Source organism: Lutjanus erythropterus, chromosome 14 (assembly GCF_056507025.1).
Source record: "Lutjanus erythropterus isolate fLutEry1 chromosome 14, fLutEry1.hap2, whole genome shotgun sequence".
NCBI lineage: Eukaryota > Metazoa > Chordata > Actinopteri > Lutjaniformes > Lutjanidae > Lutjanus > Lutjanus erythropterus.
In genome coordinates, this window is record NC_139330.1 from 25,190,304 (window position 1) to 25,211,367 (window position 21,064).

Here is a 21,064-nt window from a genome sequence, read left to right on the forward strand (position 1 = left end):
GTGCAACATATTCTGGATTGGTCTGCACAATATTTACCACTCCAGAACCCCCAAAGGTGCTCTGCTAAATGATGCCACTTTAGCTATAATGCTAGTTTTGCTAGCAGTGTCAAACTGTGCCTTAAGAAGTAAAGCAATACAGTATTTCACAAGATAAGCAAAAAGTCAGATATAACAATCATCATCTAACAGAAAATAGTTTCTTTTCTATGCTTGTGGAATGAACTGTATAGTTACTTTCACCTGATGAAATCAAGCGCTGCAGTGTCAGGCAAATTAATAAGTAAAGTGTGGTAAATGCTTTATCACAGGTTAGTTAAACAATGTTACTGATTAAATAATGTGTGCTGATTGTGCCTTTAGATTGTGAATCAGAAAAGAGTCTTGGTTACGGTGTATTAAAGGTTTTTCTGTAAAAAAATAAAAATAAAAAAATAAAAAACACCTGCTTTTAGAATAGAATTTGGTTTAACAGTCTGTGCACCGGAAAGACCACCAAGAGCAGAGGGTATTTTAACATGAAGAATTCACATAAATTGAGCTGACTTACCCTCTAATATTGAACCCTGTAAGGAGCATAAAGTAACACAGGAAAAGGGGGTAAAACCAACCTGTTTTCCGCTTGTTTCGGCTCATAGTAAGAGGTTGCGTAAAAAGCACAAACTGTAATCACAACACAGACATAACCTTCTTCCCATGAAAAGAGAAGAGACAAGTCCACAGTTCACCTCTAAATTGTACTAAGATCTGCGTCTTTGGGCCTCATGGTTATAATCTGACTACAAAAGACGTGGGGGTTAGCACCATCCAGCGACTAACTGCTGGTAAAATCTGGATGTGGTTGGTAAATTTTCCTAACTGTAAGTTGGCTGGTAAAATAATGAAAGCGACTTGAGGTTTGGATAGCTTGGATGCTGGAATCCATCAGCCATGTTCACTGAGAGATGATCCTGCCTTTGTCAGCAACGAGAGTCCTCCTCCCTGCGAGAAAAACCCTTCCACTGCTCTGGATCACAGCAGAGATTTGGCTGACATTCTTACTGGGATGGGGCAGCAGTTCAGTGCCTTGCTCCAGGGCTGTGTGACCAAACTTTTGGCTGTAGCTGGACTCATCAGCTGCTGCAGGTATTCCATTACCTGACAGTGTCTGTAACCACAAGTCCACCCCAAGTTTCCCAGCAGACGTTGCGGTTTCTACCGGCGGGGCTGGTGGCGGGAGTGACGAGGTAAGGAGGAAGGGCTGGAGGAGGATGAGGGGGAGCAGGGTGACATGGATGCCAGGGAGGCTGTGGCGGCGGCGTCCTCGGCCTCCTCCAGCTCCCCTCCTCCGTGGAGCTCCTGGCTGACGCTGGACTGTAAGGCGGCCGGGGTCAGCCACTCTTTGGGCAGGCAGCTCTGGAGGAATGGCACGCAGGAGCTGAAGTAGGCCAGGCGGTTAACCCAGCGAGGGATTTCCCTGCCACACAGGATCTGACCAGAGAAGGAAGAGAGGAACAATACAGGTTTGAGCAAAGATAATATTAAAAAAAAGATGAAAACCTCAAACAACAGAATCCCACCATAGTTTTGTAGGGCAGTTTGGCAGCAGAATAGAAGAATACTGGAGTCAGCAAACATAAAATAAAAAACCAAACTTATGTCAAGCTTGAGGACAGTAACATCAGTAATAAGAGATAGTAATAAGGGATTATCTGTTTCTAATAAGAGCGCATGTGACTAATGTGAATAAATATTAACTCATCAATGAGCTTAATTTCTGCAGAGAGATCAGATATGGCGGATGTTTAACAGTGAAGTCATCATGATGACATCAAACTACGCCTTTTGTTATTATTTTAACTTGGAGAGAGACCCCTTGTGGCAGAATTTGCATATTTTATATTTAATAAAAAAGTACGGAATATCTCTCTCTTTAAGTGACATACTTGAGGTTAGGCTCACAGTCTCGATGCTCCTGCTTAATAACGACTCCTCTAAAGATTTGTCTTAGCTGCAGAGACACAGTCGATTGGCAGGTCTCACTGCAGACAAGAAAGTGTTGGCCTTGAGGTGGCAATCACCACATTCCTTGGCTTGGTAATAGTGGGTCAACTCTCTTCTCAAAAGTGTCCTGATGGAGTGGTCCCCGGCTTGAATGCATGGGGCCAGCCTCAAGACTCTCCGGCCGTGGGATGCAGCTTACAAATTAGTTAAAGGGCGCAGCGTGATCAACGTTTGTGTTGTTGTTGTTGTTTTGGGGGAGAGATCCAAGGTGGGCTTGGGGTGTGGGATATGTGTTTGACAATTATTAGTTATCCATGATCACACCAGCTTGTATGTATGTCTGTGTGTACGGGGAGGGGGGCGAAAAAGAAATAACATATGATGATCAATATTTCTGTACTTATTCCAATAAAAAGATTTAAAAAAAGGTTACACGTGTGCAGTAAGTCTTAATCAAAAAGTAGAAATATGTGAAATATTTCCTGTAATAAATAATGAAACGACCATGATATAACACTAGAGGTTAAAGAAACATGCTAAGTTTAAATATGGGCTTCTCTAATTACAGCACGACAGCCAGCACGTTCTCCTTTGAAATTTCCATTCAGGACTGGAACATCTGTCTTTGTTTGTCTGTTTCACATCTATTAGAGTTAAAATTAATACCGAATGTTCGCAGAGTTTCCATCTGTGGGTTGTAAGAAATCTTTAATGATCTTTTAGAGGAAGTGGATGTTTGTAACAGTTAAACTGAGCAATATGTTCATGGAGTCTGGCAGGCAGTGAGGCAGGCAGTCACTGAACTCCAGAGTGTGAATTTTAAAAGCAGTGAGGTTTGGTTTTGAGGAAAACAGGTTAGCTTTACATCGACAGACAACAGACAGTTATGGCAGTTATTGCTGAATTATAATGTCAAACTCGTCTCATTTTTGAATGCTGACATCTTACACATTTATCCTTTAAAATCAACTCAAACATAATTTGTGTGGCTGTAAGTGTGAGTTCCACATGGATTTTCCTTTTGGGGCAGGGTCTTTTCAAGTATAGCTGAGCTTGTTGTCGAAGAATCTGAAAAAAATGAACGCCTAACTGGAAAACATCCTGCCATTCTCTTGTGAGGTGACTCAAGTTTCTGAACGTTCCACACAAATGTATTACACTTCCTGCCTTTCAATGTCTTAAACAAATTAAAAAGTCCAAGACAAGAAACTGTAACCAAACAACTGCTCATACATGAGTAGGTCTGGATGGAGGGAGAACTTTCAAACCTCTGCTGGATTTTTCTCTCATCTCCTTCCCTACCATGCCGGCACAGGCAATGTGAGGACTAATCATCATCTTTGCTTTATCCTGTGCTATTACGGCTTTATGAGATGAGTGGCTTCCAAGAAACTCAAGAGTGTTTCCACTTCATAGGGCTAAATTATGCTTTTATCAAAACAGTTAGCAAAGCTGCTGATAGCCTGCTTTTTAAGATGCATGAGGAGACAGGGACGGTGGGTTTGCTTTTAACCACGAGAATGTCTTGCAAAGCAGTTGATTCAGCATGTTATGCCATGTCATATATAATCAACAGATAATACTAGATTGTATGCTTTCTTTATGCTGCAGTAACTGTTTTTAGTTTTGCCAGCAAACACGATTCCTCATCCCTGAAGGAGGTGAGGAATCGTCTTTGACAGGATGAAACCCAGGCTCTCTAAAATGCGACTCACTCTGACGCTACAAATCACTTCACAGATGATCTCACAGATGAGCACAGCCTCTACAAACACTGGGGAGAAAAAGCTAATCCATAAAAATCACCAGCTGTAGTGTTCAGCTAACATTAAAAAACCCTTAGCTGCTGAAGAGGTGTCTATAATCGGAGTATGCACTGCTGCATGTAAACAGGGATATTAGAGGAATATTCCCTTTCATTATGTGTAAATGAAATCATCAACACTCACTGATATCATTATGACACTATGTCATTTGTGGGTGTAACCCTTATTAAACGCAAGCCAGGACCTTTCCCATGATTAACAAACAGCTGCTACTCATCATAAGAACAACAATATCAGAAACTACCACTTAACACTGAAAAGTGCAGGTTGTTTTTCTACCATGTTACATAAAAGAATCAAATATTACCCAAATGCTGATGATTTCATGTGCACATTTTGAGATTTCTGGATCAACAGCTGTTATATCCTTATGACACTTAAAGCTAATGCTGGCTCAGTAACATTAGAATTCATTTGGAGAAGTTTCTGGCCAAGACCAATATTTACTCTCTATTTAGTTCTGTTTTGCTCCCAACTTCCTAAATACCTATTTCTTTAGCCGCCAAATCCTCCACTATGTTCACCAGCTGCTTGGTAATGGGCAGGTAGCCCACCTGCCTGCTGCTCCTACCAGCAGCAATGGGTAATAGCTAATGACATAGTAGCAAAAGTTGATTTTATTTGCATACCACAAAACAAAGAACAAACCGACAACATTCATCCATTGCGTGCGTATGTATTGCATTGCTGGCTTGACCAATGGGAGAAATCCGGGATTTAGTGTCTTGGTCGAGGACATTTTAACATGTAGACAGGAGGAGCTGGAGATCAAACCACCAACCTGCTCTACCACCTCTGGCTGTCTCTTTAAATGACCAACAGGCTGTGTACACATAATCTTCTTACACAGTGACAAACAGATGTGAACAGTATGAAAAGTGTGAACTGGTTACTGCATGTTGCAGAGGACTGACAAATGTCAAACATGTCAGACATTGTTAATAACTATTATGCAGAGTCTTTCAAAGTTGCAACAACCATCCACGTGTCCAATCATTTTCTTTCCTATCTCTCTTTAAGTCAGCCTGCCATATTATCAAGGTTACAGTAAACATGACAATCCTTAGGGTAAGACTGCTTCCCTACGGTGTCAGCTGTGTGTTTGTTTCTCTCTAGGCTCATATATATATATATATGTACTTGTTTGAATTTGTGTGAATCATATTAATGCAATGCACTTGTGTGTTCATGTTTGCGTAAACTGCCTCATTTTTAACTGCCTGTTTGTCTTTGAGAGCATCTTAACATGTCGTACATCTGTGCATATGCGTTATCAGTGTATCCTGTATGTGTGTGTGTGTGTGTGTTAGCCAGCTGGCTATGCATGTCTGGGCTTGTATCAGCGTGTCTTAATCCCCATCCCAGTGCTAGATGCTAACTGTAAGACTCCCTGCTCATTAGTCACACCAGGATAAGCCGATTGAAAGCACACACTCATTCACATACACACAAACACAGATACAAACACACACGCACACACAGACACAAACACACATGTACACACACACACACACACACACACACACACACACACACACACACACACACACAGCAAGTGATTACACTCAGATGTGGAAAGACAAAATCAAGACATGGTTATTTAATGACAGTGTTGTTTTGTCTGTACTTAATGTCAGGTAAGCTCAGGTTAGCAGCCAAAATGGTGCACTGCTGTACGCTCTGTGTGTGTGTGTGTGTGTGTGTGTGTGTGTGTGTCGCACCTACCTCTGACAGTGCTGAGGAGAAGTGGTTGCAGTTCTTGTGCATGAGGTGGTAGGCGTTGCCTTTATACTCCTTCCCCATCTCTTCCACAATCCGCTCCACATCCTCCTCTGTGAAGTCAGTGCTGCCCAACACTATGGCTTCTCTACAGAGACGAGGGCGGAAAGGGTGGAGGCAGGTGTTATTATATATGATTACTCACTGATGAAACATCAAGAACCCCTTCCAGGTATTTTGTTTAATCGATGAGCCTTATGCAACGAACAGCTCATACAAACAGATTTGTTCTTAACTGGCATGTGTGAGTCATTTACACATATTCTTTACACATACAAATATATTATTCTACTTTAAATAATGCCTTTAACGGAATGAATGTGGTACTCAAGCAATACTAAGAGCTAACATCAGAATGCAAATAGGTGTCCAATGATAATGAAAATATGCTGATGCAAAGCAGGTATAATATTTACCATGGTCACCACCTCGGTTTGTTGCGTTAGCTTGCTAACTTCTGCGTCACAACTGAGCACAAAGTATCACTGAAGATGAAGATAACGTTATAACTTTTGCAAGCTATTCACAGTGTTCCTATATATTTTTAAAATCTATCTACAAATTAATACTTGTATTATTTTCCCTGAACATACTGAATACCTAATAATAGGGCTGCAACAATCATTTTCCATAAAGTAAGTTGACTGTGTGGATAAACTTCAAGTCTCTGAACGTATATATTCATACAATGTATGGATTAACAAAAGGGTACAAGGTGTTCATAAATCTAGAAAGCTATGGAAAAGTCTTCATGGTTAAAAAAGGAACAAGCACGCTATTTAAACTAGGACTGCAACTAATCATTATTGTCATTGTTGATTAATCTGTCGATTATTTTCTCGATTAACTGATTTGTTGTTTGGTCTACAGAATGTCAGAAAATTGTGAAAAATATTGATCAGTGTCAAAGATATTTTTTTTCTAACTAATCTGTTTGCAGATGTCTGGATCTGTTGAAGTTATAAGGCCCTTGGTGCAGAGCTGTCTTGCGGCTGTGCTGTACAGGCACAGAGGCAGCTCTGCATAGCATAGAGTGAGCTTCTTGCCTTGTTTTCAACGACATCAAGCTCACTCTGGCCCTCTGCCCCTCTGGCTCTCTCACACAGTGGTAAACATTTGGCAGGGGTGGCAGTTCCAAATGCCATGAAAAACACTTGGCTTCTTTGACCCAGTTATATTTAGAAATTCAGATTTATTTATTTTAGGAAAAAGAATAGGGGAAAGAGTATAGAAACAACTACTTTCCATACTTTTTCTAGACTTACTCAGACCTTGTATTTACTGATGAACAAAAGCATGGGACTAATAGGAACCTTCATGACAATGCATCCAAAATTAAAATATTTTAGTCTGAAAGAAAGTAGTGGTTACACAGGCTGCCATCCATAAAGCCAAACTGCTTGCATAGCAGAGAAAATAGCACAACATTTCACCTTGATTCACCTAGTTGTCTCTTCAAAGTTAAATGGAAAGAACATTTTGATCAAATGTTTTACACTGGGAAAGTGCTTGATTCACTCTGCATTTGGGAAACTGTCAGTGTTTGTCAGCATTTGTAGCAGATGATCCATACTTATGGTCTATTGGCCTGCATGGAGACAGCAAGCGTGTCTGTGCAAGTGTGTGTGTGTGTGTGTGTGTCAGGCAGAGTCTGTCTGAAGCCACAGGGCAGATCAACTAGAGCAGAAGTAATACACAGCAGCACAGTAGCTCTGGGCAGACACACAAACACAGACCCTGGGCTGATTCTGGGAATCCAAAAACGTATTGAACTGCCTGTGTGCTCTACTGTCTCACCACCACAACAGACTCTAATTCGTCTGCAATAAAAAAAATCAGACAATAATGGCCCAACACAGCACAGATGTGAGAGATATATCACACGTACAAGCTCTTTAAAGCTACTACAAGAAACTTTCATATTTTGTTGATTTTGAAGGTGCCTGTAGACAAAAGCAGCAGTACAAGTGCCCGTAGTAACTACAAAAAATAATGTCAAAAATATGATTATCTAATTAAAAATCTCCTTCTGCTTCTTTTAACTAGCTTACGTACTGCTCACTGTAACTCTGCCTGGAAAAATGTCAACATGGGCTCGTTTCATCTGATTTTAAGGCGAATCCGACCCAGTAACAGGCATTAAGAACAACTATACAGAAATAGCTGATCTTCTTGTAGATGGGGCTTGTTAGCTTATGTAGGTCACACAGAGGCATCAGTAACAAAATGAGAAAATGACTTATCATAGCTTTAATTTCAGCTAAATCAACTTAATTTCAGTAATTTTATTACATCACACAGTGGGTTTTATACAGCTGTGTTTCACAGAACTAAGAACCATGCAGCTTCTTCTTTTCTGCCTCATCTACTTGAAGGATCAAAAAAATATTAGAAACATCATATAACACCACAAACCACAGCCTTTAATGTGACAAGAGTCAAAAACCTCTCTCTAAACATTGTGAGCTTTAAAGATATAAGCAGGAATGCTGTACTAAATTGCATTTACATGTACAAATGCATGTCAACACGGGAAACATTAACTGTACACTCTGTTATGCAACAGTTTTTCTTTCAATTTCCCTCTTCTTCCATTTCAAACTCACAGCATGCTGTATCACATTAAAGACTAAGGTGAAATTTCACATTTTTCTGCTCAGTCTTCTCCGTTTTCTCCCACTCACTGTCCAACACAAGTCAGCTGCCACGAACCATGAGCAAAAGTGTGAAATCATAAAATGTCTATCACATGCTGTACTCTCCCTGTTGTCCATACATGCATTTTTTTAAAAAACCACTCCTGTCCTGTCCCATCCTGTCCCATTTCCTGTAGCAGCAGTAACCGGCTGCTGTCATTGCAGAAAGATACCAGCTCACTGACTGCTGACTGACTCACTGACTGACTGACTGGTTGACTGGACACACAGAACAGGCCTGGAATCCCTAGCTTACGCAAATAAAATGATTTGCTAACAGAGCAACTGCTAGATGCTGTTTATTTAACTCACCATTTAAGTTCATATGTGATAAAAACACCTAAACATTTTGATCTCATGGGAACGTTAAATACGAGAATCCATCTCTATGTATGATTACTTCTCCTTGCTTCTCACTGTGATACTCCTGTCTGAAGTCTCTGGCTACTTTACTTTCAATAAATCCATCTGCTGGTTGTATCACAGACAGGCTGGAATGGTTAATTACCTAGCTCACTCCTAACGGCTACATAACGGTGTAAACATCCAGCTAACTACACCTGACCAACAGAGAGCACATTTATATCTGTCATTCTGTGCATATAAACACCAAATATCCCATACTTACTTGAACTTAAAGGTATCGCCGAGTTCTGTTGCATCACCTGGTGTAATCTCAAAGATCCCTGAGAATGGGTATGGGTGTCCACCATAGGCAAACTCTAAACATACACATACACACACAACATTAAGACAGACATTTGAGTACCAACCATTCTCATGCAAAAAAGGTTTATTGAAACACCACTCCCAGGAGGTCAACTGATATATGTAGTGTAATATTTCTGGGTAACCTTACCTCTTCCATAGATCTCAATCCCTGAGTGAAAGACTCCGATGCCCAGAGAGCTGGTAAATTCATTGATCCAGTACTGAAGACAAAAACAGAATACAAAATGATTAAACGTTTTGATTTACTGTTATTATCAATTAACAGATTTCCGCACTAAAGCAGACCGCTGCATATTCTAACATTCAAATTATTTTCGTATTAACACATGAATTTATCTGAAATGTATGACGTAATCTTTACTTGGCAAACACTTTATAACCGAATTACACCACAGATGGTAGCTGGAGAGGCAATATCCATGTTTGAATCACACTTGAAATCCCATCATGGCTTGCTGCGCCAAAATTGGCTGCAAAAGCTACAATACACACTTTATTACTGGCAGATTGTACTGAGTCATTACGTCACTCAGCAGAGAAGAATCACAAAGTGCCAAATCCACTCATGATGCATCGTAAGAATCACAAAAATAGACCTAATGCAGTGAAATACATCAACATAGTGGAATACCCTCATCTTTCTTCACAACACTCAGCCAACCCATGATCCCAGGAGAGATCCGTGAGCTTCTGATGTTTACACAAGATCTTTTACACACAGAGACAATACAAGACGAGCCCACATGCAAACAAAAAAAAAAAGAGTACACAAAATCAATAATCACCAGCAGCAGTGATCTCTGACATTACTGTCCATGTTTTCAGTTGTGTGTCTGTCTGGAAGCTACAAGGAGATTGGCCAGGCTGTTGCTAGGCGGAATTCACTTGTGTTTTAAAAAAAATCCTTTATCGCAGAGGATGGAGCAGGGGAATGTGGTAGGAGCCTGATTTGACATCTCAGGATGCTGAATAATAACCAGGGCACAAAATTAGCACCACCCTCCAAGTGGCTGGTTGATTTGCTTCAATCACCAGCTAACAAAAAATATCAATAGAAAAATAACTGTCAGCTATTTTGATTCACTGTTAAATCATTTAGCAATGCAGCAACACTTTTAGCAATACAGGAGGAACATCAGGCGGAGTGGGTATCATGTCCTGTGCACAGGCAGACTGTCCACTTTGATATTCAGAGACCATTTGCAAAACATAGCATCTGATAACAGGCTGATAACCACAGCACGCTATTTAAAAACTATTTCTGTCTTCCTGTCTATTGTTATGCAAATACAATATGTAGCTGCACACAATCAGCTGTGGCAGAGCTGGCCGTCCTTGCCACAGATCTGCGTTGCAAATTGTTTGTAACAGTTTGAACACAAACCATGATCATGAAGGTGATGAGGACACTAATGAAGGAGTGAAGTAAAAAGGTTTTCTGAACATGTTACCGTTGAAATTCAGGGCACTGTGACTCGCTAGCTCCTAACTACTTGTTGCACATAATGTCAGGTAATAATAAACTGGTGGGTATTAAACTTTAAGCTGCTGTACTAATTCTAGGAAATGCTAGAGACAAGTGTCATGTTTCTGACTTCAGCAGAAACCTGAGATGCAAATTGTGAAGGGAAGCATAACCAGGGTGAGTTGTAAAGTAAGTCAACTGTGTGAGTAAACTTCAAGTCTCTGAATGTATATATTCATACAATGTATGGATTAATAAAAGGGTAAAGAAAGCATTCATAAATCTAAACAGCTATGGAAAAAGGTTTGATGATTATAAAAAGAACAAGCTGGATATTTAAACTAGGGCTGCAACTAACACTTATTTTTATTGTTTATTAATTTGTTGATTATTTTATCAATTAACTGATTAGGCGTTTGGTCTATTAAATGCTATAAAACAGTGAAAAATGTAGATCAGTGTCCCAAGATGATGTCCTCAAATGTCTTATTTTGTCCACAACCTGTAGATATTCAGTTTACTACCATAAAGGACAAAAGAGACCTGAAGAATCAGAGATTTTTGACTTTTTTTTCTTGGGGGAAAAAAAAAACTTTAACTGTTTGATCGATTATCAAATTGTTAGCAAATAATATAATGGTTGACAAACAAACTATTATTATAATTATCAGAATTGTTACAGCTCAAATTTAAACTTGCTGCCATTTTCCACATCTGACAACAGATATTCTTTGGAACGGATATGGTAAATCTACAGATCAAAATTAAAAATTCCATCAAAAGAAACCCCTGAACTTCTAGAAGTGAAGTGTATCTGCAGTGGTGACCTCACGCTGCACTAGTGGGAGTCACTCAAATGTCCAACCAATAAAGTCTTTCACACCCCTCCGTAAACTGAAACTGCCTTCCTCTTCACATTAATAGCCCATTTGTTTGCATTTCACATTGACCCTTCAGTGATCTGTTTCAAGAGAAAATACATTAAGGATGTAATGATGGCATTTCGAGTGAGCATTAAAGAGAATTATCCATTTTTCCTCTGTTGTAGCACCACTTACGTACATGTATTTTTAAGCACCAAACAACTACTGAACAAAAGGTCAGTCACACTCCAACTCTAACCTTTTGTACTACTGACTTGCATTGTAAAGACATGCTTCACATACTTTGCTTTCCTTCTACAAGTGCAGTTAACTGTAATCTAGGCTGCTAACCCCACTATCTGCCGACACAAGACACTTTACTCACCACCCACTTCAATTTCCTTAAGTGGAACCTTTGCAATTCATTAATTTTTAATATAACTTCCTACCAACTAACTTTAAACTTCCTCATCATCTCACTGTGTGACATTTTACCATTTATTTTGGTTAATATATTATGCTCTGTTTTTCATGCTTTATTTATAACATGTTCATAAATAGTAACTTTGGTCAATTATCTTGGCATGTGTACTTGTATTTTGGTTGCCATGACAATCTTTCCACAGGCAACATTTGTACCATGCAGAGTTCAAAAGTAACAATATTCAATACCTCTGTCAATGCCATGGCAAAAAAACAAAAACAAAAAGTCCCCTGCACCCATAATAAATTTTTCTTTTCTTTTCTTTTTAAAATAAATTTTGCTGTAAGCCAAATTTCAGGCAGGATTACAAAGACTGAACTGGGAAATCTTTTGGCACCTTGTGATTCACTTTGATCCCAAGGGATATGATGCAATTATAAAATGATTATCAATGCATTCTGCTGCAACAAGATTTTTGATTTTAGATCGCATTGTATCCATCATGCAGTTGCTCACACTCAGCCATACTCACCAAAACTCATGATGCAGGCTACTTTAGAGTGTAAACACAATGCACACGTTCATTACATTTACCATCCAATTGGTTTAGGCCTTAGGAAGGTACACTGTGGTTTTACAAAATAGTTACAGGTGATCATAATGTTAATAACTGGGTTTTAATCTCTCTCTATTGACTTTCTGACATCAATTCATAATCTTTCAAGAAAGAATCACAATCCCAGTAAGAATCAATTTTACGCCCACTCCTAAGAATGAGTGCTGCAGGCCAGAAGATTGTAACACTACACTTAATGTTTCTCAACTTCGCAGAGCTGAACTGCACATTAATTTCAACTTGACTTCACATCAAAGTAGATAAAAGTGAATCTGCTGAGTTGACTGTTCAGCTCTCTTTGTTTTCCTGATCTTCTTCAGCATTTCTTTGATAACTGCCTTTCTGTTCCTGGTAAATTTTAAATACTCAACACTTACTGAGACACAAGTTCACACAGTGAAATCACAAATTCTGATTTATTCCTCATTTTATGTAATGACAAATAAATGCAGTAAAATTCTCAAACATCAGAGACAACATGAGACTGCTGAGCAAAGATGGTTTTCTTGCGCAACATTTCAGCCCAGCAAAACACACAGAAGAACATGTTGGTTTCCTGACCTACATAAGGTTGAAATGTTGCACAAAATAAGCTACTGCAGGAGTCAGTGAACGGCTTTACGAAGACAGGGAAAATCCTTCCAGATCCACTTCTTTGGACTTCATAAAGTATTCAAAAAGCACCCGTTTTCCAATGTCCAACACCAGATCAGCTACCACTTGTCATTTATGTGGCTCACGGGATTTATCAACTCATCCATCACATTTAGATAAATCATGCTGACAATGCCAGGAGGATCAACATTTCCAAAACTACTGTAGCATAACATCTCATCTTGTAACTTCCAACAGTGCCATTGGAAGGGTTTTTCCAATCAGCGGATTTCATCTCCTGAAAGAACCGAGCTATAACAGCATATCTGAAATCCTGTTTCTATCAGCTTTGTGGTTGTTTCTCTGTGCTCAGGAATAACAGCCATCTGCGTCTACAACAGCTGGTTCTCAAAGACCGAGGCGAGGCCTTGGCTGCTATCGCCTGCTGCTGATTTTAAACAGTCTGCTGAGAAGTTCACTAACCAAGTGTATCATCTCTATCCAGGGCTTTTCTTAAGAAGCGAGAGTTTTAGGTGGATCCTGTTCAGAAAACTGAAAACTCTTAAGGATCCACAACCACATTTAAGTTGCAAAAGAAACTTAAAGCTACCAAAGACCCCAAAACCCACAACTGACTTTATACAAAGGGAACACCATAAACATGAATATGACCTTGTTCTACCGTTGCAATAACTCTAAATCCCTCCAAGCAGACAGTTAGATGTCCCAACATGTAATTGTAAAAGCAGTCACTGGATGAGTCTGAGTGACTGTGTGTGGAAAAATATTTTAAGTCAGCTAATCTGCTAGTTTAGTACTCTACTCCCCCCCCTCAGTGGTGAAATAAGACTCTTATCTTAGCCCTCATTACTTCAAAGCTCGTTAAAACCTGCCTCCTCCACAGCGCAGAGAGCGAGCAGTGTGTGAGTGAGCACGACAATGAACGTGTGTGTGTTTATGAATGAATTAAAGACAGAAGATGGGAGGGAGGGAATGAGAGATGAACAAAGAGAAACTGGGTGTTAAAGTAAGGCTAATGTCTGTATACTGAACCATGCCGCAGAATAATAAGCACAGAATAATTAGCAAGGATATATAAAATGTCTTTAGTTTTAGCATGAACATCAGTGCTTTCAAAGTCTGTAGCAGACACACGCTGACTGAAACAAAACTGAAAACACAAACTGTAGGAAGGAAACTAGCCACCAGCCACAGGTCAAATGCTGGTACATTTTTGCTGAGCAGTTTGCTCACACTCAATAGGTCAAATTCAGGTCCCAAAATTAGAATTAAACATCTGGGATACCAAGCAGAAGCAATCAATTCTGTCTCACACCAAACCAACATCCAGCCAATCAAGTTTAAGTCCACTGGTCATGGAATGCCGATGCTTGGCAATACAGCAAGATGGTCAGCCATGAAAATGAAAACAAACCCAAACAATGGGACTCTGGTGAGTGTAATAACTCTTGAGTCTTTTGTGTCATTTGTTTATCTAAGATTTAGTAACAGGCAATACCTGACACGTTGCACATTAGCTAATTTTATTGGAAAACATCTACGTGGAACTTTATTAAAGATATATATATTTTTTGGGGGGCTTTTTGCCTTTATTGATAGCGAAAGCTGAAGGTATGACAGGAAAGGGGGGTGAAGATAGAGGGGATGACACGCAGCAAATGAGCCACAGGCGGGATTCGAACCGGTGGCCGCTGCAGAGGACTAACAGCCTCAATATATGGTGCGCACGCCCTACGGACTAAGCTATAGGGGCGCCCCATCTACGTGGAACTTTGAACAAATAATCAAAAAGAGTTGTTGAAAATTTAAATAGTTGAATAGAGAGGCAAAAAAATCCAAATATATGATTTTAATGCAAAGAAAAAAGTCAGTGCTAGAAATTTGGTGTCTTTTAAATTTCAAAATCTGGTGGTAAGACGGATTTTCTTCTATAAATCAATCACTGATTTACAACACTGCCTGAAATAACTTAGTACAACCAGAGATATTGATTGTATTGCAACGTCTTTATAAAGAGTACAGAAAAGTTGACATACTGCATTCGTCTCAAGACATATAGTCTTCTTACCAAACCCTAACCTGTAGTCCTGTTTCAGTTTCTAGTTGACTTTTGTGTTTCTGTATTGTGTAAGATTTGTGACATTATACAAGAGCTACACTGCACTGGCAGTGGATGCTGTGATGTCCCAGAAAAAACACTGCTACACCGTACACTAACTTATTTCTCTTGTCTCAGCACACAATACCTTGTAAGCTAGACAGTACAAATGAGGAACTGACTGCTGCGTGTCCCTAAATGATCCAGAGCAGAATCCACATCGCAGAATAACACAGGCTGCTCTGCTGAGTATCTGGCTACATGACGCTGATAAACCAAATAACCTCACATGTTCTGTCACACTGATACACACACACACACACACACACACACACACACACACACACACACACACAGGAGATACAGTAGACCATGGTGCTGGCTGGCAGGCAGACAGGTGGTGTGCAGATAATGCTGTCTCATTAGAGCAGCGTACTAAAGCACTCAGAGCTGGCCAGGAAATCCACTTAGCAGAGATGGGAGCGGGATGGCGGGGAGTACCTCACAGAATGGGAATTGTGGAAGCAGAAAGAGTGATGGCGGTGGTGGGAGGCGGGGTCTGTACTCAAGTCTGCACAGATATTCCCGAAAGTCACATGACGGCATTGATCCTCAAATGGAAATTTTGCAAGTAAATGTTGGGTGTCTTAGTCTCACCACATGACAGGCAGATTCACATGTTGCCCACAATGACAGATGCTCTCACTGTGCCACCATGTTGCCCCTCTGCCCCCAACCGGACTGCACTCTTTGCTGCTACCGTTGATTACATGGTGTGAACATGTGAGATGGCAGTGGGGATCTTCAGTGTGTGTCGCCACTGTCTTGACCTCTGCTATTATCTGATCTTTACAGTTTGTTGTCTTTCTCTTAGACAAAGCCACCTAACCAGTCACTCACCACATCATCGCTGTTCAGGTTGACAAAGAGCACTGCATTAAAAAACATGGGCTCCATATTCACTTCAAAAACAAATTCAGGTCATTTGGCAAGCAAGTTCAGTTTGGCTAAAGTTCTGTTCTAGCACCATCCTGCAACACACTGCTGTGGCCAATTTAATGCACATTCCAAGGGCGACCACTTCGTAGCATTGTGCTAATTCTTTTATTTGAAACAGCTAATTAATAAATTCATCAATTAGTCGTCTGAGAGCAAGTTAATTAGCGACATAATTGTTTGATAATTGATAAATGGTTATTTTATTCATTTTTCAAGCCAATAAAATACAGTCTCTGGTTCCAGCTCTTAAATTGTGAGGATTTGAATTGTTTGATTTTTTTTTATCCAACCAACCAAGACATCTGAGGAATTCACATTGCGCTTAAGGACAGTAAAAATGCAAACTTTCACATGACATGTTATGGAACAAATGGTTTTAAAAGTGATGCAGCCCTGATGTTTATCTCACAATCAGTGAGACAGAGTAGAAACCTATCACTGCAAAGCTGTAAAATACACCACATAAGAGTTTGAATTGAGACCAAGTTGCATTCTGATCGAGACATTTTACAGAGTGAAAGTCAACTTGTCCATCCATGCCCTGTGTTAAACATACTGCACACTAGTGACACAGTTTCTCACTTACATTAAACCTAGTTTGGCATTTCTGTACTGTTCTCCTTTCTGAATGCCCATAAACTAATATCAGCCAATACATCCGCCTGGTCAATTTATCAGTATAGCTCTGGTAGCTTCAGTGAACAAAGCATCACAATCTAAATTTAGCTAAAGTCACTTAAAGGAATACTTTTGATTTTTTGTGTCACTTATTCATTTTTTGCCAAGAGTCAAATGAGAAGATTGATGCCACTTCTTATTGTGTACTTGAAATATGAAGCTTAAGCCAGGTGAGGATTAGCATAGCTTAGCATCAGGACTGAAAGTAGGGGGAAACAGCTAGTCTGTGTCTATCCAAAATTAAAAAATACTCATCTTAAAGCCTAAGTTTGGTTAAACCCATTGTAGTCTAAGTCTTAATCTGTACAAAAAAAACAACAACACGTAAGTGGCATCAATCAGTTCATCTACATCTTGGCAAAAAGATGACTAAGCATATTTCCCAAAATGTCAAACTGCTCTTTTAACCTTAGTCAATCAAGAGTCAGAGAGGACAAATCAGTCTGTTGGCCTGCAAGCAGTGACTCAGTCCACAAAAAGTTACTCAGACACAAAGTGATTCAAATAGTCCATAAGCAAATCATCCAGCACTCACTGGAATTGATTTACATGCCACAAGAACATAAGACATCGGGGTACCATCAACTTCTGCTCTTGTGTTTTGTGTAAGTGGGCAGACAGAGGTGGATGAGAAGTCACTCAGTGAGCAAGCAGCCAGTCCAGCTGCTGTAATCCCCAGCAGTCAGTCACTGGCTTTTCCTACGGTACTCTGATGAGAACGGGCCGATCAATAGACAGAGGAAGTGTTTAAAGTAGAGGAATGAATGAATGGACCGCAGCCATCGTCTCATTGTTTTCAATGAGTGCTGCAAACAAGCCAAAATCTTGTTCCCACAGTAGCACAAAAAATACAAACACCAAAGATATGCAGGGGTGTGAGTGGATCTGCATGCACAAGCACAAACCACAGAATTCCTTTAATAAGTAAAATGTGCTTACTCCTCCCGTTTCACACACACTCTTTCTCATATACACACCACAGATCTTCACCTCAATATATCCTGTAGATAACTGTACCATCAAAACAAAAACGACAAAGAAAGCACAAGAGTGGCCTTATGTCACACGTGTGTGTTAGATATGTAGCTTCTGAAAGCCTGTGTACGTGAAAGTGTGCCAAGGACCCTGCAGCTGTTCACATGAATTGAAGTGAGACCGAGAAAAAAGCTCTTTGGTCTTTTCCGAGAAGAAACTAATGTGGACTGCAAGTCGAGCGAAAAACAAGAGGAAGTGAAAGAATGAGGGGGAGGAGGGGAGAAAGAGAGGGTGTGAGAGGAGACGAGGGAAATGACAATATGATAGAAAGTATGAAAGATGGGAAGGAAAGTAAAGAAGAGTGTGAATCAGTAATAGTGATTACGGGGATAAACATGTGTAAAACCAAGCCCTGATTTCACACACAGTGTTATGCTACCATAGAAAATGTACACAGTACTACTTTTTTCTACAAGAAAATATTTGTATCCGTATAAAACAGCCTCCAACCTTCTGACCTCAAACTTGTGATGATATATTGACCAACAGCTAAAAGGGAACACAACAGCAATAGATCAGATCAAAAATAGAAGAAAAAACAGGTGCAGGAGAAAAGGAATCATATCTTGAGAGGAGCTCTTCATACTGGGTCAGGAATGAAAACCTCTTGATATCTTGAACTTTAACAGGGTATATGAGATGGAAAACGAGACAAAAACAAAGAGGATTATAATGAGGAACAAAAGCCTGGAAACATTTATGGCAAGTTGTGCTTTTTCAGCAAAGTGCCCATGCATATTATCCCAAATTACTGCCTCTGCCTGTTTTATAACCCCTAACAAGACAATACCCATTTTAAGTGTAATCTGTCCGCCACAGGGAATCCATTTCAATCAATGATTCATCAACAGATCAGTCAATTTCAAGCTCCCCTCCCCACTGACTCATTCCTGCATGGTGACAACACAGTGACTCAAATTCAACCTCTGCTTCATTCTGTAACAAAGAGACCTACATTTCACCCCAGGAAAAATGCAGACCAGGTGAAATTGTCAGTTTACTTTCACATCCATGTGTGGTTCATGAGCAGTTTGGTTTGGAGTCCAATGCTTCCCTGTTTTTGTCCTGAGTGAACTGAAATTCATGAGAAGTAAGACTATAGTTTGTTTACAGACTGAAATGGGTGAATGAATATAGAAAGACATTTTGAAAATATGGTGAATCCTGTTTTGACAACAGCAGCTTAGAAAGTCCAGAGGAATATTTTCCTCTCCTGATATGGAAACCCAAGAGTGTCCACATTACATGTGTGAACCAGTGTCTATTTTTGAGTCTAAGACTTTCAAGTTGTTTTTAATTCTTAGAACTTTTTGAGCTGCTTTACCTGGCCCCATCTGATGACAATGTTTTTGCTAATGACTTCTGGTACTGTATGAAGAGAGCTACACCACACACCACAACAAAGCTCTGGTTTTGAACATTTTTTGAATGGTGATAAGCAGTGCTGAGCAATAAATCGATAATGTGAAATGAGAGTTGATATTGTCTTATTGTTATATCTTAATATGGCAAAAGTGTTGGGTTTTTTTGGTTTTAAAGGCTGCATTACAGTAAAGTGATGTAATTTATAGACTCTTCTAGCAGTTGTATTATTTGCCTTTATCCACTCAGTCATTGTTTACTAAAAATTATTAGTAGTAGTATTTTGTAGAAGCACTAATAGTTGTGCCTACCTACAATACTGTCATAATATCCATAAATATCGGTAGCTGTATTTGGTCAAATAATTGATTTTGTCCCTATCAACTATCCCTAAACTCTTTCCAAAAGCACTTCATGTCAAGACAACTTTTTGCAGGTGATTGTGCCTCTCGCTGTTGTGTTACATTGTGAATTTTGCTGGAAAACAACTGAGGAAACCAAATCCTGAATAAATTCAATGAAACAGTATTTAAAAACAGCAGAGTTTCGGGTTGTAAATGTATGCCGAATTGGAGAGCGGTTCATAATCATTTTCAAAAGATCTTTAGTCTATGAATCAAACTTGCTGGTAACTAAGACAGCATTAAATCGCCTTTTTATAATTGAGTTTGGCGTTGCGTCCTATCGTTGTTGACACGCTAAAATAATCGACTGACCCATATTCCTCAAAAAGGGCAGCGAAGAAGTAATAAAACATGCATCCTTCTGGCTCTCTGAACCAGGATGTAGCTACGTTTGTACTTACCATATCATAGACATTTAGGATGATCGGCTCGTTTGCCATCACTGGCATCAGGATTTTCTCTCCCTACGTCCCTTCTTCTCTGCGGGTCTTCCTCCTCCGCACACCCCCCTACCCCCTTCCTCCGGTGCGAGATCCAAACTCTCGCCCTCCAAAAATAGACCTTACTCCTCCCCTTATTCCTGGCTCTTTCACGACAGATGATCAGCTTGATAAATCAAGTTCACAGCCCGGTGTAAAAACGCTTGAGTTCCAAGGATATTTCTACCGTCCAACATCTGATTGGCTTTGTCCAAACCCCTCCGGCCGTCACAGAGCAGCAGCAGCGGCGGACAGATGAGCCACTCGCTTGTCAAAACGAACTGACTTGCTAAACCCTTTCAGCTACCGAGGTCGAAGTGAAAAAGCGGACTTTATAGAGGGAATTTTGTCTTGTTAGAGGCGTGGTGGCGCGGGAAAAATGCATTTTCATCTTCCCAAACGAATTATTCACCAAATGACATAATGCTGAGATACAAATACAGAATTTCTTCAGTGAAAATGACTTGCTACTCCCTTATTAGCTAGCTAACGGTAGCGCTCAGGCTGGCAGGCAGGATGCGACTGTTGGAAGAAAATTGGACGGTGAGAGTGGGCGACCAATCCACACTCGATTAATCAACCTTAGTGCTCCGAGCATTCTGGGTAATGTATTCTTTTAATTAAACAGCTTTCTCCAGCTGAAACAAATCCCAAAAGGGATAAGCTCATCTCTGTAGCTAAAAAGAATGTGGATACACTGTATGGTTTACATTTTAATGGTGTGGACTATTTCAAATTAAAGGGAATTTAATGCCACAACATGTCTGGAAAATTAATCAGTGACAACAGACCTTTTTCATGACAGCCACATTGATATGAATAGTAGGGTAAACACAGGTGTTGCAAATGATACTGATTAAAGTCCTGCTCCATTTAATGCTTACTCTACTGTTTGATGCCAAAATGGAGCGCAATGAAAAATGTCAATTTTATTAATCTAATAACCATTTGAGTCATTTTTTAAAAAGAAAAAATACCAATAAATAAATAAAAAAATAAATAAAAATCAC

General features: G+C 39.8%; 1 protein-coding gene across 1 annotated transcript; it reads right to left on the minus strand.

The window, feature by feature from the left end:
* Positions 1-183: 183 nt before the first annotated feature.
* Positions 184-20,927, minus strand: desi2 (desumoylating isopeptidase 2). The gene is made up of 5 exons (XM_084736253.1): positions 19,977-20,927; positions 9,144-9,216; positions 8,913-9,006; positions 5,535-5,676; positions 184-1,470 (listed from the first exon to the last, which is right to left on the minus strand). The coding sequence occupies exons 1-5, from the start codon at positions 20,022-20,024 to the stop codon at positions 1,195-1,197; spliced, it is 633 nt and encodes a 210-aa protein (XP_084592379.1). The 5' UTR covers positions 20,025-20,927; the 3' UTR covers positions 184-1,194.
* Positions 20,928-21,064: the final 137 nt, after the last annotated feature.